General features: G+C 38.3%; 1 protein-coding gene across 3 annotated transcripts; it reads left to right on the top strand.

Moving 5' to 3' along the window:
* The first annotated feature begins 89 nt into the window (after window positions 1-89).
* On the top strand, window positions 90-14,890 carry HELQ (helicase, POLQ like). 3 transcript variants are annotated; one of them, XR_014954929.1, is made up of 19 exons: window positions 93-361; window positions 699-1,428; window positions 1,767-1,945; window positions 2,157-2,357; window positions 3,400-3,472; window positions 3,977-4,074; window positions 4,646-4,744; window positions 5,426-5,571; window positions 6,238-6,477; window positions 7,155-7,296; window positions 7,587-7,691; window positions 8,203-8,422; window positions 9,131-9,288; window positions 9,666-9,764; window positions 10,051-10,224; window positions 10,729-10,842; window positions 12,475-12,609; window positions 14,020-14,166; window positions 14,431-14,759. XR_014954929.1 is itself a non-coding variant. In XM_021526472.3 (18 exons), exons 1-18 carry the CDS (start codon window positions 218-220, stop codon window positions 14,104-14,106), a joined length of 3,144 nt encoding a protein of 1,047 aa, XP_021382147.2. In that variant the 5' UTR covers window positions 90-217; the 3' UTR covers window positions 14,107-14,890. The 3 variants fall into 3 exon arrangements, 2 of the variants coding, with proteins under 2 accessions (XP_021382147.2, XP_077639163.1); XM_021526472.3 differs by having other exon boundaries at window positions 90-361; window positions 14,020-14,890; XM_077783037.2 differs by having other exon boundaries at window positions 6,364-6,477; window positions 14,020-14,890.
* Window positions 14,891-18,304: the final 3,414 nt, after the last annotated feature.

Below are 18,304 nucleotides of genomic sequence, written 5' to 3'. Positions count from 1 at the left end.
GCCTCCCTGCCGCCCGCCGGCCAATAGCAGCGCGGCCTGCCCGGCTGGGACAGACGATTGGCCACAGGCGGTCACGTGCTGCCCGGCGGGGCGGTGCCGGCAGTGCCGCTCCCGCCATGGCGGCCACGCCGCCCGCGGCCGGCCCGGCGGGCTCCGGCCGTGCCCCGCCGCGGCCCTGACGGTGCCCGCAGCCCTGACGGTGCCCGCAGCCCCCGCCATGGCGGAGACCAAGCTGGCCGTGCGCAGGAAGAGCCGCTCCAGCAAGCGGAGCCGGGCCCCATTGCAGCCCGTGGCCGCCAGCTCGCCGGTGGCTCGCAAGAGGCCGAGTTCTGAGGGCGAGGGGCCCCCGGCGGAGGCCCCGGTAGGGGATGGCGGGTTCCGGGGAGCTCCGCCTGGGAGGATGGCATGTGTCGGGAAGGGCCGACTTTGTGTGCTGCCCTTTGGCTTTAACTTTAAAAAAATTCATCTCTGTCGTCTCCCTGCGCATGCATCCTCCTACTTGTATCTGTTTCACTTGGTTAAGGCATTCCTTCAGAACCTAAGCTGGGCTTTCCTCACAGTCGGCATCACACAACATGCTTTTGTGTTAAGTTGGGGCAGACTTAGGTGACTTGGCTCTGATGTTTGCGCTCTGCTAGTTATTCTGCCTTCTGTGGTGTTGCCTCAGCGTGTCCATAACTCCTGTTTTGTTTTTGCAGTGCAATAACGATAGCGAGGAGGATATGTTTGGTGACTATGATAGCTTTTATGGAAACGATTCGTTGATAGCTCAAGTGGCTGATATTGAACACAAATACCTGCAGGATAAAAATGTGAAAACAGCTGGAGAGATCGTACTTGGGAACCTTCAGTCAGGAGTTCACCAGAAAGAGCAAGATAACTTCTCTGCTTCAAATGTGGTTGTCCTCAAAAGTGATAAAGAGAGCACCTGCCAAATGTGTGACAGTGATCCAGCTGATGGCAATCAAGAATTAATGGAGTCTACTTTAGATGACTTGCCATCGTCACAACTTCTGTGTTTTGAAAAAATGGATGAACTTTCTTCTGCTTCTAGAACATCTCCAATCTCAAAAGGGAGGGATGAATGTGTGAATTCTTTCTCAGACAAAATCAGAGACCCATTGTCTTTTTATGCTGGTGCTGAACACAGGAACAGAACTACTGACACTTCCTCAGACTCCAAGTGTGTTTTATTTAAATCTGAGAGTCTCAAAGATCACCTAAAAAATGCTATGACTGGAAATGCCAGAGCCCAGACTCTGCAGGTCTCCAAGACCAAGCAGCTTAAAGAAGCTGTTTTATCTGAAGAGATTTTTGTGGCTAGGAAAGCTATTGAATCATCTTCTCTTGATATAGGCCCTTTTTATGGATTACCTAGCAAGGTTAAAGATTTATTCAGACAACTTCGAGGGATTGAAACACTTTATGGTAGTATAATCAATGGTCTGTTGGAAAAAAAAAAGAGCTGCTAGTGGAGTATTGTCTGTTTCACCCATTATACTGTAAAAATATTTAAGGTAATGCTTAACATGAACCACATTGGAAAGTAGTTGTCCTGTTTTAGGAAGTGGCTCTTTTGGTGTTTTAGATGGATGGGTGGTATCTATTCATCTGGATTACATAATACTTTGGAAGTCACTGAAAGCTTTAAGTGCTTTTTTGAGGAAAGACTCTCAAAGGCTGAGAGTTTCTGAATGAAACACAGGCATTTTTGTATAAACTAACATACCCCTGGGGTTGCTAATAGTTCCATTTTCATTTTGCAGAGTGGCAGCATGATTGCTTAATGTTAGAATCCCTACAGCAAAGGAAGAACTTGATATATTCATTGCCAACCAGTGGTGGAAAAACTCTTGTAGCTGAAATAATAATTCTCCAAGAATTACTCTGCAGGCAGAAGGATGTTCTGATGATCCTGCCATATGTTGCCATTGTCCAGGAAAAGGTCTGGATACAGTATTTCTGGTACTGCTTCCTGTGATATAAATTATATGTGTAGACACTCAGTTTTGTAGCTGGAATAGATATTCTTAGCTATGTTTCACTAATTCCAGCAGCTGATTGTGGTGTGGGTTGGTTTTCTGTTGAGTTGTTGAGGCAGCTCTGAAATCCACGATGAGCATGAAATTGTTCTCTAATTGATTTTTCTTTTATAGGTTAGGGGTTTATCAAGTTTTGGGATAGAATTGGGTTTCCTGGTTGAAGAATATGCAGGAAGTAAAGGAAGATTTCCACCAATCAAAAGGAGAGTAAAAAAATCTCTTTATATTGCTACTATAGAAAAAGGACATGCTCTGGTGAACTCCTTAATTGAAACAGAAAGGATCTGTGACCTCGGCCTGGTTGTGGTAGATGAGGTAGGCCACAAGATGTACTCCGATTTATCAGATGCGTGTTTCTTTTAGGGTTCTAATAAACAATTATTTAGGAAGGAGCAGTTCTTTGCCTGCTTGGTTTTGCTTAGAGTATTCATAATGAAAATTACTTTTATTTTCTGTGTTCTGAATTGGCACATAATTTTATAATTTTGAAACTTGTTTTTTTTTTTATTTTTAATGAAGCATTTATTGCTATTTCAGAGTAATAGATTTATATTGAGAGATCTACTGTGGTAGCGGTTGATGGTGAATTCCTGCGTAACTACTTGTCACTTAGAAGTCTCTAATGGGTTGCAAAAGAAGCATAAATAATTTTAATTGTATGGAATGTACTTTCTGAAGCCTACACCTTAACTCATAGCTGTGAAGCCATGCAACTTTGTGTCTGGTATTAATGACCAGTGAAACACCGACAAAAAAGAAAACTACAAAGTAACATTTGGCTGTGGGGATTGCCAGTTGCAGTGGTGGGGCTGAGTTGTGCTACCAAGGTGTGATTGTGGGGTTGAGTAATGTGTCTAACATCTAATGGTGGTTTTAATTCCTGGAATTCATCAGGCTGACTGACTATGCTTTAGCACTGTACCTTCTAAACAAAGGGCAGCTGAAGCACTAACTTCTGTTTTTCCTAGAACCTGGCTGGTAGGAATGTTTTTACTTTTAAGTCTTGTTTAAACCAAGTTTTGTTTAAAATTGCCTCAGACTGGTGAATACAAAGATTTCCACACTGTTTACTGTCAGGAGTTAACTGTTTGTGTCAGTTGTGGTCTAGCTAAATAGAAGGTAAATCTTGTTCTCTACATTTGCCCATGAGCCTGCCTTTCTGTGATTCTTAAATGCTTTTTAAGCAAGGTAATACATCTGAACTTAACAATCCAAATTTACACAAGGGATATCTTTAGGAAGTCCAACACAAACAGTTCTGTAGTATTTCTTTATGTCTATATATTTTGGAGGTCTTTTTAGAAATACTCTCAACTCATTAGCATTCTTGCCTTTACTTTTTCTTTTCTGTCTGCAGCTGCATATGCTCGGGGCAGGAAGCCGTGGTGCAGTACTGGAAATTACTCTGGCAAAAATTCTTTACACCAGTAGTAAGTCATGGCTACAGTTAATGTCATTAATATTTTGTAGTTGTGGCATCTCTGAGAGAAGTCACACGCTCACTTTCTGGATTTGTGCTGTTTTGGCTGCTTTTGAAAAACATGGCATGACTCCATGTATTAACAGCATTTACTCATTGAAGTGTTAATTGACCCTCTAATGATGTTAGGGTGTTTTTGAAGCTCTTCTAATACTTCTCTGTGAAATCCTGAGTATTGTCAGATGTCTTCCATTTCTTTGTAGGAGCTGTTTAGGCATCCAATTAAATGTTTTTTTGTTTTTGTTTTTGTTTTACATTTAAGTCTCAGTTAGTATTTTGTGGCTTAGTATTATTTCTTAGTATTTTTTTAGTAGTGGCATCTCCCTTCAAACCTGCTACTTTGGCATTTTGAAAAGATTGATGGTGAAGAAGGAGTCTCATGACTTAAATACTGAACAGAAATGTTAAAAATTGGTAATGTGACAATGAATTCATCTCAACTTTTGTTTTACAGAAAAGACGCAGATCATTGGCATGAGTGCAACATTAAATAATGTTGGTGACCTGCAGAAATTCCTGCAAGCAGAGTACTACACTAATAATTTTAGACCGGTCTGTATACAAGATACCAGGAACTAGTAAAGAAGATATTTGCCTTTAAAATCATAGTAAATCTGTTTAGAATTGTATCACAGCTTTTGTGCTTAATTGCACAGTATAATATAAGGCCTGCTATTGCTCTCTAATTGCTAACAGTCCAGTAAATAGCACCATGCACTTCTAAATACATAAATGCGATAATGTTTATACATTAGCATTATACAAATGCTAAGGCATTTGTTTCATTTTAACTTAAGCAATTCCTAAATTACAGCTACTGTGATGAATCACTATATTCCACTAGAATCCGTACTGCTGGTTCTTCTATGCTGTGAAGACAGCATGGTTTATAAATAGTTCATGGGATACAATTTTGGCATTCTTCATTATGGTTCCATGCTTTATCAAGGCAAATAATTAAAACAATTAAGTTCTCTTAAAAATTCTAAGGCGTGTGCTTATGTGCAAGTATGTATATGACCTGTGATGCTTAGAGAAAAGCTGTAGCTATACATCATCAATAGCTTTAGAGAAAACTGAGTAACTTAACTAAAATTTCTCTTTGTGGTTTCTGTCTTGCTAGGTAGAATTAAAGGAATACATAAAGATACGAGACACCATTTATACAGTGGACAGCAAAACACAAAATGGATTTGCTTTTTCACATCTCCTTAATTTCAAGGTAAAAACAAAGTGCTTATAGCTTCTTAGAACTGTTGTGAAATGCATTATTTTACACTGATTCACTTACAGACCTTTTACTAGAGAAATTAACATGATAATTCATTTGTAGTACCCATGAGAAAGAAGTGTTAGGCTTTGGGAATGAAAAAAACAGCCTTAAAATACTGAATGCTTAATTTGATTTTCACTTCTTTTTGACTCCTCAAGGTAGAGGTTTCTTCAGTATTTTGACATGCAAAAAGTAATGTGTTTGAGTATTCCAGATACTCAATATTTTATGTTCGGGGGTAGATTATCTCAACAGTTCATCACTCTCAGACAAAACTGAAATACACCTTTTGGGGATATTGCCAGCTTACTACTGCCTTGAAGGGATTAATTTCAACCTTTACAAAGGAAAATGTGTCTAATAGTAGACTGCCAGTATCTCAGGTGTTGCTAAAAGAAAATGAAGTACTAAGGGAAAAAGCAAAGAATTTGATTTGCATATCCATGTATCCCTTAAGTTAGATGTTTTTCAAGTGAGGATTGGGAGAAAAGCTTATACTACAGCTTCTTGGAATTATGTCACATTAAATCCAATGGGAGTATTCAAGCAGTGGTTGAGAACAAGTGTTGAATATTCAGGTTATAACTTAATTCCTAGGTTTACATATTTGTCAATCTGTGCTTATTACAGTATTCTAGTAATCTAGAGAAAGCAGATCCTGACCACATCATTGCACTGGTTACTGAAGTTATTCCTAAATATTCCTGCCTAATCTTTTGTCCCACTAAAAAAAATTGTGAAAATGTGGCTTCAATGGTGTGCAAATACCTCAAGAAGTAAGTTTCTATTTTTTTTTTTAAATTATATATGAAATAATTGCTTACAACTTTATTGTAATCTAGTTTGTAAGTGTTTTCCCCTGGGGATTAAAAGTAAATGCTTTGAACATGGAGTCATATAAAGTTGCTAACTGCATAAGTGATAGCAAATTGCAAAAGGCTTAATAAATAAAAGGTTTTTTTAAAGTTCTTACTTTTATTCCAAAACAGTTGAAAAATATGATTGTCAGAGGAAAAGCACTAAAGAAAAGAAGGAGAAACATACTAAATTAATCTAACTTTGTTTCCCTTTGGCACTGGTTTCTGGAAGCCTAGAAAACAAACATTTTTCTCTGTACCCTGGTATTTGGTCATGTACTTTGGCAGTCAGTTGAATATCTCTGTTCCCATTCCTACTTGGGAAAACTGAGTTGTAAAATCTAAAGCAGCTAGTATTTTATCTCTTCTGTTCCTGTGTTTCCTAACAAGAAAAGTTCTATTGCAACTATATCAGCCTCCTGCATATTGCTGTTTCAAAGTTACTGGAAATGACTATTTCTCCAACTTAGATGTTAGAGAAATGAATGGTGAACAGAAGTAGACAGTAAGCATGTCTCTTGGTTTTATTTTCTTTTTATTTAATGATTGGTCTAAAGTCTAAAGAAATGCTTTTCCTCCTCTAAGAGAATTTAGAGCTCATAAGGAGAAAGAAAAACAAGATCTCATCAAGAACCTAAAGAGTATTGGAAATGGAACTGTCTGTCCTGTTTTGAAGCAAATAATCCCTTTTGGTATTGCCTATCACCACAGTGGCCTTACAAATGATGAACGAAAAGCCATCGAGGAAGCTTATTCTGCAGGTGTCCTATGTCTGCTTGCTTGCACAGCCACTCTAGCTGCTGGAGTGAACCTACCAGCTAGAAGGTTAGGAGCCAAAGCATTTAATTTTTGCATTGATTTTTGCTTTGTAAAAATAAAAAATTCTTTAATAAGTTGGAAATTCCAGTGCTATTTAAACTGTGTTTGTGCTTTTACCAGCGAATTGGAAATATAATGGATGTTGTGTTCAATTTGGGACACAAGACTGCAGTATTCATGTAGGAAATGTGAATCAGTAGGAAGTGTCTCGGAGTATATCACTGAAGAGCACTTATGTAAATGGAGTAAAGAAAGTTTTAATAAATTGAAAAGTGTTTTAATGTTTTTAGTAGTGTTATTCAAAAGAACGGTGCTTTCTTTAGATACACTCCTAAGAATAATGTTTAAATGATAAAATAAACCTTTTCTAAGGAGTTGCAGTTGGAATGTTTTAAAACAAAAATGTTTTACCTTTTCATATGCAAGTTCTGATTATAGGGCTGCTGTACTCTGTGTTACCAAGGATTGTTAGCTAAGAATCCACTTCTGTGTGCACATTTTATGCACCTTAAATAGTTTAATGCTTTACAATTGATTTACACATCTGTCCAAAGAGGTGCATTTGATTTTTATTAGTTACGAGGTAAAGGGCACATATAAAGACCTAATTTGAATTTGTAACATTTTATTGCTGCTTTAGTAATTTGAATATAAAGCATAACTTATTCAAGACTTCTTTGCAGGGTGATTCTCAGAGCTCCTTATGTTGGCAATGACTTCCTGAAGAAGAGCCAATACAAACAAATGACGGGCAGAGCTGGTCGAGCTGGCATTGACAGTGCTGGGGAAAGTATTCTCATAGTGCAAGAAAAAGACAAACACTTGGTAATTTTTACAAAGCTGTTGGTAATTTAAATTGCTGGGTTAAGATGGTGGAATAAACAGGAGGAGCCAAGCTTAATTTTTGTTCACCTCTTAAAGTTGTAAGCATTTGATTTATGTAATACCTTTAAACTGCCTTTATGTGGCTTGTTTTCAGATGGGAACTGTAAGCTTTTGATGTTTACCCTTATTTTCTTTATAAGACAAGTCATGCATATCAGTTTGATTTTTTGAAAGTATAAAATTAATGCATGAATAGTCCTCTGTACTAATATATTCCTTGCCCCTTTTAGGTCCAGGATTTAGTTCACAGTCCTTTGGAGAATTGCAACAGCAATCTTCTGCTGGAGTTGACCAAGGGAATCCAGAGCCTGTTGTTGTCTTTGGTTGGACTGAAGGTATCGGTTAACTCTTCTCTGTGAGTAACTTAAGTGCTTAGAAATGCCAAGAAAATGTCACCTGTTGATTCTGTAGAAAAAACCAAACTGCTTAAACATTCAGGCTTGCAAGTTCAAAAAAGCTTTAATCAAATTTTTGTCCTTATCTGATTAGGTCTTCTCATTTAACTCAATAAGTAATCATACAACACAACAATTACCTTATGTGTAAAAGCAAAATTATATCTATCTTATTATACAATATAATATTAATATTTATATTTCTGATACTTGATTCAAAATACAAATAGAAACAGTGGAGACAAGTTAACATGATGCAGTAGCTAGAATAATAGAACAGATGGAGAGCAGTCCACCAGATCCACCACTGAGAATCTGTCATTTTATTTGTTGGAATGTATTTCTATAGAAACACAAGGTTGCTCTTTGTTCAGTAATTTTTTTCCTATGTCTTATTAAACATGTGAAGTTATAACTTTAAATATGCTAATTATTTCCCAAACTGGTGAAGATAGCAGTTACCCATGAGGAAGTGGACAATTTTATGTGTTGTACACTGCTGGGTGTTCAGCAGCAGCTACTGTCTAAAGAGAAGAGCTTCTCAGAGATAATTAAAGATGGGCTGGAAAATCTGATAGAAAAAGGACTCCTAAAAGGAAGAATATCTGAGAAGGACCACAATTCCAAATCTACACTGACAATCACACCCTTGGGTAAAGCTACATATAAGGGTAAGGCTTTTTTAATTCTTATTATTAAACTGCAATGAAAAATAAGCTGTTGAGAAAGAGTTTTATTATATGATGTAGACTGAAAATGGGCGTGAAGTAGCACATGACTGAATGTGATGTGAATGAAGAGTGATAATATTGATCCCACTGGGAACAAAACCAGAGCTGTACCCTTAAAAAATCACTTAAATATTTAAGTGTCTCAGGACCTTGTTTTACAATTAATTGTTATTAACAGATTATTGTAAACAGAAGGATTTCTTGGAAAGCTGAAGAGGGAAAGGGAGCATACGACATGTAGACTGATTGTAATTAAAAAAAAGATATCAGGATGTTCTGCTTTCCTGTTGTATCATAAAGATTTTGGGGTATGGAATGTAGTTGAAATGGGATGAGTCTGAAGGGTTCCCTCAACTTACAAAATCATTGTGGGATTTCAGTAAAGCCAAGACATTTGGCAAGCACTCTAAAACCACACAGAATAAACATACATGGAAACAGGTGATTGCCTTTCCTCAGCTTTGCTTTACTACTCATGTTAGGTTAGAACAGTAATTCAGGCCACAGATATTTCTCTCCAGTTCAGATGGCATAACTAGCTTTTGTGGAAGGTAAGGACAATACTGATTCTATGTTAAAATGTACTTCATTTAACTCTGTGTGTCTGTTTATAATTGTGCTTATTCTTACCCTGTGTGCCTATTCTAGGTTCAATAGACTTGGCATACTGCAATATTCTGTACAGAGAATTGAAAAAGGGTTTGGAGGGGCTGGTTCTCGAGAGCAGTCTTCATCTCCTATATCTGTCAACTCCCTATGATATGACTTCTACCTGTAGCCCAGATTGGATGATATACTTGAAACAGGTGAGAAATTGCTAGCAAACATGCATTGGGGTATTCAGTAATCCTCTGTATTAAATTTGCAGTGGGTATGTACTCATAGTACATGAAGTGGGATAACAATCTGATGGTAAATATGCTTTTTTTTTTTTTTTAACTTGGAGAGCACTAAAATCTGTTTAATTCTGTTAAAATGAGGCATTCAGAGATGAACAGTTACAGATAATTCACACAAGTAGGCAAAGAAGCTTCAGAACTGCCTGTGACTGGTGACTGTAGTACTACTCTACTGATTCTATAGAGATATTGAAAAACACTGTTGCACTGTGAACAATGTACTTGTGTTTTCTATAATATTGAAAGAACTAAATATCTGGAAATTCTTTAAAATTTTGTTTTAGTTCAACCAGCTAAGTGCAGCAGAGCAAAAAGTAGCAGATATTGTGGGAGTACCTGAAAGCTTTATTACAAAAATGGCTTCTGGTCAAACCATCAGAAAGGTAGGTTGACAATTTGTCATACCTAAGATAACAGTTTAGTCATTTCATTTGATTATTTGCAAATTTGAGATTATTTTTCTGCTAGTGTTGTTTATTTCTGTTCTGATTATTAAAGTTCTTTTAATCTCATTGATTAGTTTTCTTAATGTTTCTAATGTCTTTGTGTGTAATATAGAAATGTTTTAAAGTTGTGAAGGGAATAGAGATGAAAAGATTTCCCTTGTAGTACTAACAGAACATCTGCAGTGTTATACTGGCTCTGAATTCTAGCTTGTCTTATTCCTAGAATGTGGACCACACTGTGGTGAACAGGTTCTACCTGACGTTTGTGCTTTATACACTATTGAAAGAGACCAATATTTGGAGTGTTTCAGAGAAATTTAACTTGTCCCGGGGATATGTGCAGAATCTCCTAAATTCTGCTGCCTCCTTTGCATCCTGCCTTCTACATTTCTGTGAGGTACTGTGTTAAAAGAATGTAAATAATTTTTTTGTGGCTTGGTTTTGCAAAATCTGGAGTTTTGTTATCTTACTTTAGAACTGAATACGGGTGTGGTATTTCACCTTTCCTGTGCAAAAATATTTCTTCACCTTTCATGTTCTACGTTATTTTTTCTGTTGAGCAAAGCATGCTCATACAATGATATTTCTGATAGTAAAAGCAAGCTTTATGCACTGTGAAAACATACAAGTTGTACAGGGCATTGATCAGTGCCAGTGCTGTTGGTGAAACAACTGAAATAATGCACTGCTTATCCTTCAGAATTGCCCCAGCTTTGGGATGTTTAGCTGAAGAATGCTGAATACACCTCTGCAGATCTCTGAAAGGATGACTTAGAGAAATAATAGTGCTTCCTCCATCTAAAAGACAAATAGATACTTTTTGACTTAGTAGAGTTTTGTCAGTCATATTTCCCAAATACAGAACTTTGGAGCTGATTTTTAGCAATCTTTGTCTCTGCAGGAATTGGAAGAATTCTGGGTTTATAAAGCCTTGCTGACAGAGCTTACGAAGCAGTTGACATACTGTGTTAAGACAGAACTCATCCCTCTGATGGAGGTAGCAGGGGTTCTAGAGGTCAGTAAACGTGGCTCAATGAAACCTTTTAATATTAACTTGTGTGCTAAATGTTCCTGTGCCTTTCAAGTGTATATGGAAAACCAAGTAATTTGTTACTGGGAATTCAGCATAATGCAGATATTTCACAACAGTCTGGAGGTTGGGGGAAAAGTGATCTGTTTAGGAAATGGGAGCTGGAGCCAATGGTTTTCTTCTGGCTTCTGCCACAGCAACTGTGAAAATACTGTATTTTTGGACAATAATTTAGCTGTATACTCAGTTGGAAGTTGGAGTTCTGCATTTTGGCCACAATAACCCCCTGCAATGTTATAGGCTGTGGCTGGACAGAAAGGGACCTGGGGGTTCTGGTGGTTGAACATGAGCCAGCAGTGTACTGAAGATCAGTGGTATCCTGGCCTGTATCAGGAATAGTGTGGCCAGCAGGGGCAGGGAGGTCATTCTTCCCTGCACTTGGCACTGGTGAGGCCACACCTTGAGTGCTGTATCCAGTTTGGGCCCCTCAGTTTGGGAAGGACATTGAGATGCTTGAGTGCATCCAGAGGAGGCAACGGGGCTGGAGAGGGGCTTGGAACACAAACCCTGTGAGGAACGACTGAGGGAGCTGGGGGTGTTTAGCCAGGAGAAAAGGAGACTTATCACTCTCTACAACTTCTTGAAAGGTGGTTGTACTCAGGTGGGGGTTGGTCTCTTTCACCAGGCAACAACTGACAGAATCAGAGGACACAGTCTCAAGCTGCATCAAGGGAAATTAGGTTGGATATTAGGAAGAAGTTTTTTACAAGAAGGGTGATAAAGTTCTGGAATGGCCTGCCCATGGAGGTGGTGGAGTCACCATCCCCAGATGTGTTTAAGAAAAGATTAGATGTGGCACTCAGTGCCATGGTTTAGTTGAGGTGTTAGGGCATAGGTTGGACTAGATGACCTTTAAGGTCTCTTCCAACTTAGTCATTCTGTGAATTCTGTGGAAAACAGAGTCCAGGTTTCTTTTGTGGTAAGGATTCTTCAGTTCATGGGAGTAAGGCAGAATAAGAATTTACATATTTAGAAGATCCTTACAGAAACATGTGAAGTCATGTTGGGACTGCATGTATTTTAAATAAGAAATTTAACTAGTCTCTGAATCAAAGACTCCTGTTAAAATAAAAGCTCTTCTGGGACTTCAGTCCAAGGTTCTACTCTTTGCAAAATGATTTAACTTGCCTGTCCAGCATATTGTAGAACCAGTTTGTCAGAAAACCATCGAATTTAGTGACAGTGCGGTTTTAATCTGAGAAGCTAAACAAGACAGGCACCTCCAAAGAATGTGGGACTGTAATTCCTATCAGTGACAGTGAATGAAAGAAAACATGGCAACAAGAGAAGACAGCAGCATTCATATCATCTAGGCTCAGAGAAAATAAAGGCAAATGCATTCATAAGAGGTGGATAAGATTGCTAGGGTGGTAAATCTTAGTGACAAAGCTGTGCTTTTGGGCTATAAAAATTCTCAGTGAGTATTCATGTTAGAAAAAGAGAATTGGATTGATATGCAGAATGAAATGTTTGAGATTGGTGCAGAGATTGGCACCAGTAATTACCAGTAATTCTTATTTCCTGTTCTGATAATCTAACACAATTTTATACTTTCAGGCACGAGCAAAACAGCTTTACAATGCAGGATACAAAACTTTAGCACACTTGGCTTATGCAAATCCAGAAACTTTGGTGAGGATGATTGAGCACTTGTCACGACGTCAAGCCAAACAAATAATTTCATCTGCAAAGGTGAGTTAGAAAGAAAGCTATAAAAAACTTCTTCAAAACTCCAATGTGTCAAAAGTGGATGTTTGAACAACATTAAAAGGGAAGGATTCAGTTTACTAGTAAAGGCATTAGTGGACATTTGTGATCCAAATACTGATCTGTAGTAAGAACAATTGTTGTGTACAGCCAAGTGGTGCTGCTTTTCAGAGGGGAAGCAAAGGGCAAAAATGCTTGACAGCTCATCTGATACTTGAAATGCTCAGTTCTGCCAATATCTCAGGACTTATTTACAGAAGTTCTAGTGGTAATTGTGACAAAAGAATAGGATTTGTAGGGTTGTAGAAGTGGAAACCAACAAGGTGCAGGATTGACTTCACCTATTTAGGTTGCTTTTGTCATACCCTTTTATTCTTTCCTGTCTTTTCCATTTTGAATATGTGGGTTTTATAACAAACACTGAGTTGTGTCTAAACAAAAAATGCAGGAAGTGCTTTATCAAGGGATGGTATTCTCTCTGTATCTCCATTCATGATCTGCTGCTGCAATGGTATTGGCTTCACGTTTGATTCTACTAAAAGAGCAAGCTCTTGGTGAAGTAAGGGAATATCTAGAATAAAAGGATGGGTGGTTGTTTTAAAAATAAGGCAGTCAATGAGAAAGTTTTGGTTTGCACATTCTCATTAAGTAAGCATACCAGCTTTGGGGGTTGTGTACTTTAATAGGTCATGTTTAGATAATGTTGTAGGTTTCTTGATGCTTTTTTAGTGTGCTGCTGTGGGAGCCAAAAGAAAGGGATATATGCAGATTGCTTATCTACATCAAGGACAAATCTCGCAGTCTACCCCTACTCTCATATTCAGCTCCTAAATTCATGGAGTTTTCTCTAACTGGGAAGTTAGGAGAGTGCTTGCGTGGGGTCCCGTTCTTCTCCATGCCAGCAACAAACAGTTCAGGGCAGTGGATTAAACAACTGCTGATATCAGGAGTCCTGTATGTCTGGTGTAAAATGCTGTAGTAAGAAATTTCAAATAAAGGAAAAAGTTGTCAGCTTGGCAGGCACAACTTAAAAATTATTATTCTAACATGTAAAATGAATGTCTAAGGTTAAAAATATTCCTTAACAGTTCCAGACAAAACTGTTCATATTCTGTAAATTTGGTGTATTATGTGATAGCAGAATCCAGAAAACCATCTGTGTGCTGTATGAATTTTTGTGTGACTGCTTTCTATATGGGTATAAATTTAATTGTCAAAAAAAATGCTGGCTCTTTGAGGCAAAGCTGCTGCGGTCCTGGGAGCAGCAGCAGCGGTCATTTATAGACCCAGGTGCAAGTTTGGGAAGAAACATTGGTGTTTTAATCTGTCTAAGAATTATAGCTAATGCTTGTATTTGTTTTCTAATTTTTGTTCCTTTGTTTCTTCTTCTTGTAGATGCTGCTGAGTGAAAAAGCTGAGGCTTTACAGGAAGAAGTTGAAGAACTCTTAAAAGTGCCAACAGATATCCCAGGGACCCACTGATTGTCATGAATCCAGAATTCAGATATTTTCAAGTTTTTAACTCTCCTGTTTAAAGCTGCTGTAATTTAATTTTTAATGTAATTTAATATGCAATGTCTTTTGTATACCACAATTTTGAGTGAGTTCTGAATTCAGAAGTTGACTTCATTTGAAGGTTTGGATTATGAACTTCTCTTGAGCGATAGGGCAGAATCATCTTCATTTTTGGTTTTAGACATAGCCCTAGGAGTGCTTTGGGAATTGGACTGACTATTTTGTTTGTATATCTGCCAGTAGCTTATGCTCACAACTGACTTAAATAATATCTTTGGATATTCCCTTTAGGATACCTGCACTGGAGTGAGCTACCCAGAAATGCCTGCTTGCAGGAGTCTCTGTATTCTAAGTGTAGCTAATGGAAGGAGCTGGAATTCATAACAAAGAAGTTGTCCCAGAATTGTGCAAGAGATGGTAAAGGATGCCTAGTTTAAGCCTTTTTAAAAAATGCAGATATCAAATTCATATTCAGCCTCTGGCAGTTCCCTGAGATAATTCTTTCACAGGATGCCTTTGAAGCAGTCTTCCAAACAGAAAGTTTCCTTTTTTAAAAAAGATTTTTAATTTCTTACTTAAATATGAAGACTAAATAAAGATGAATTCTTAAAGAACTGGCATTTGAGAAGCCCTGTTGAGTTCTGAGAGTCCATGGGCATGTGTCAGTCACCCTAGTTGGGATTTTTAAAGGCATCTGAATACTGTTTGCTCCAGCAAAAAGTTAAGCTTCATTAAAGTAGCTTTGAACCTACTTTAGAACTTACAGTAGCCTGAACCTTCCTCAGCTGTGACACAGTAAACTTCTAAGGTGGTGTGTAGTACTTGACAATGGCCTGCACATTAAGACAGACTTGAGAGCTGGGGCAGCCTGATGTGTTAAATTACAGAATCATAAACTGATTTGGATTGGAAGAAATCTTAAAGATCATCTCATTCCAAACCCTCTGCCATGGGCAGGGACACTTCCTCTAGACCAGGTTGTTGAAAGCCTCACCCAGCCTGGCCTTGAACACAAGGCATGGGGCATCCACAGCTTCCTTGGGTACCCAGGGCCAGTGCTTCATCATCCTCACAGTAAGGAGTTTCGTCCTAATATCCAATCTAAATATCTCTTCTTCTAGTTTAAAGCCATTCTGTCTTGTCCCATCACTACCTGCCCTTCTAAAAAGTCTCTCTTCCTCATTTGTTGTAACACCTGGAGCCTTCTCTGTGCTGAACAACCCCAGCTCTCTCGGCCTGTGTTAGCAGGAGAGGTGCTCCACCCCTCTGAGCATCTCCATGACCACTTCTGAACCTGCTCCAACAGCGCCCATGGCTTTCTTGTGCAGGATCTGGATGCAGTGTTCCAGGTGGGGTCTCATGAGGGCATGAAAGTAGTTTTGAATTATGGTAGCCAGGGTAGTGGCACACCTAAACATGGCATTTCTGTGTAAAATTTGGTCTCTTCTCAGTAAAGAAAAAGTAAGATAAACCTTAGTTAAACTGGGGGCTTGATAGTCAGGTTAATTATGTTGAGGTTCTAGAAATAAACAGAATGGTTTTTAAATCCAGTGAGGATTTAATAATTTAATAAGTGAGGAGTTGAATGCTTGAGAGAAAGTGGTTATGGTGAAAAACTGATGAAAATGCTAATATTCTACTTCTCATTCTGTTGCATTAGGGAAATCATAGGTAGCAATTGAATTCTTTATAAGCCTTTATTTGGCATAAACATGCCTCTAAACCCATACTTGTAATATTTCATATTGGCTTACATGGTTTGGATAAATGCAATATTTGACTGCATTCAGCATTAAACCGGTCAGGAATTTAAAACCAGCAGTTTTAAGAGGCAGCATGATTCATTTCCACTGGTACACTGAGTGGTCACAAGGGAATTCTGTTACTGATATTTAACTGCCTAAGGCACAATTGGATTTGGAAACATGAAAAAATGTGAAGTTGGTCCTCAAGAGTAGAAGCAATATTTGCCATGACTTGAGGCTATATGTAAGTCTGTCTCTTAATGCCTTGCCCTTTTAATTAAGATCTATTTTTGACCAAATGATAGATAACATTAAATTCTCTATTGGTTTGTGTTACATTCAAAAGGCAGATGATGCTCACTCTAGCCTAACTGTGAATACGTATCTAGGCAGGAGATGTAGCACCCACATAAGAAAACACAGCTACTTTATATGTTTATTGGTACTTGATGGTGCTTTTCCAAAGTTTGGTACAGTTTTGTGTGGATTTGGTGGGGGAAAGAAAAAGAACCCCAGGAAGTTACTATAAAATTATTCACTCTGAGTAGTGAGTTACTGCAATACCAGATGTTATGGAAATAATCCATTAATTGCTGCATTTATTACAGAATAGTTAATGAGCCAGTAACATCTGGTATCTTTGCATGATACTTGTACTTGTGTGCTAATTAAAGTGTACATTTGATGTATTTATATACCAGAGGGGAACAGCAGAAAAATACTATTCCTGTCACTTGCTAAATGCACCCTCACACTATACATGACATAACACCCAGCACTGCTGTGGAATTAGGTTTTGATGAGATACACATTTAGGAAAAAAGTCAAATATTCCCTACAAATGCTAGAGCTCCTGTGAAAATGGTAGGAAAACCTGGTTTGAAACAAGACAGTGGTTTTAAATCTGCATAAAGCTGATCTGGAAAGAAAAAGAGATTGGCAATTGTTGTCTCTGCTGTTCTATTCACACAGACTGTGCTCTGCCTTGATGGATGAGTGCAATTCCCTTAAGGCTTTCTCTGTGACCTTAGAGAGGATCAGAAATTAAATGAAGCTGCACTAATTTACACTGAAACTTTCCTATATGTACCTTGTCTTATTTTCCTGAAATCAAGCTTACCAGGCAAAGCAGTACATGTATTTCATACTGCTTGTATTAATGTGTGATTAAATGCTTTTCATATAAAGCTTTCTTACCTGGGCTTTTCACCTGGGTGGAGATGGGAGAGGAGAAAAAAGGGAATACAACAGATGCTGCTCATGGTATTTTTGTACTGCCAGATGATGCTCAATGCTTCAGTGTGCTTATATATATATATAAAACATGCAGGTGTTGTAATGGGTATGCATTAGTTTGGTAAAGATCTGTTATGGGTGAATGTGCTATGAGAAAACTTATACTGAGGAGGGATTCAAGATATTTTGGAAACCAAACATTTCTCACTTGCTTCAATGGGATGTTTGTATCCTAAGGCCTGTGTTAAAGGAAAAGAAGCAACATTGATGAATTTATCTTATTTCCATGTGATATAATGGTAGATGATTCAAAGCTAAGTAGGTCATAAAAATATACTCTGTTGGATGTTCCTGCCAATATCTTCATAACCCACAGTAAATTGGATGAGAGCTATTGTGTGTGCAAGTCTGTTCAGGTGCAGAGAAATGTTCTGACCTAAAACCTCAGAGCAGATTTCTTAGTGTTTATTTCTATTCACTCCACTTTCCAGCTTGCCCACATAGACCAGTTCTTGTGTTTGTGTGATTCCCTTTCTTCCTCTGAGTCATGATTCCGTGAACCCCTGTACATAACTTACTGAAAACTGTCTCCCTGGAAGGACTAGTAAGAGAGTCAGGCTTAGCATAACATTTAGCTATTAATTTTCATTGTGTGAATGAAACTTACTGCATTCCTATGTTCTGGAAAGCCATTTCCATATGAGTTAATCCCTCCTAGCTTTCACTTTGTCCTTCCTTTTAAAGCTTCATTTCATCTCTGCATATCAAAGAGAGCTGCTAAAATCTAGACCCAAGGTGTCATTTCCATCTCTGAATAAACAGGGTGTGCCATCTCAGCCACCCATAACCATCTGGGTTCAGAAATAAAACCAGCAGGGAGTACCAAGAGCTGTGTGCTGTGTCAGGACAAGGTCTGGCTGCAGGCTTGGCGCAGGGAGGAAGGATAGCTCACAAAACCACTCTGACAGGCATCTCTGTTTTTACAGTTTCCATGCTTTCTTGGCATCAGCTTAGCCTTCGTTTCATCTTCCTGAGGCTTCTTATGTAGAAACAGTATTCTGATACAGGTCAGCTCTGTTCATCTGCCCAGATATCTGTGTCATAAGAATTGTTTGCCTTTTGCAAAGGCAGCTCTTCCCTTCTGAATTCCCTCAATATACACAAGATAAAGCACTGACATATAT

The sequence above is a fragment of the Lonchura striata genome, chromosome 4 (genome assembly GCF_050655825.1).
Source record: "Lonchura striata isolate lonStrDom1 chromosome 4, ASM5065582v1, whole genome shotgun sequence".
In the NCBI taxonomy this organism is placed as follows: Eukaryota; Metazoa; Chordata; class Aves; order Passeriformes; family Estrildidae; genus Lonchura; species Lonchura striata.
Note: the sequence above shows the minus strand (reverse complement) of the source record. Positions and strands in the feature narration are given on the sequence as shown.

What these genes read in the sequence shown, in the direction of transcription:
- HELQ (XM_021526472.3), top strand. Translation starts at nt 218, where the DNA reads ATGGCGGAGACCAAGCTGGCCGTGCGCAGGAAGAGCCGCTCCAGCAAG. An exon ending in GGCCCCCGGCGGAGGCCCCG is followed by an intron (nt 362 to 698) that starts GTAGGGGATGGC and finishes TTGTTTTTGCAG; the next exon opens with TGCAATAACGATAGCGAGGA. An exon ending in GCCTTCTACATTTCTGTGAG is followed by an intron (nt 10,225 to 10,728) that starts GTACTGTGTTAA and finishes TTGTCTCTGCAG; the next exon opens with GAATTGGAAGAATTCTGGGT.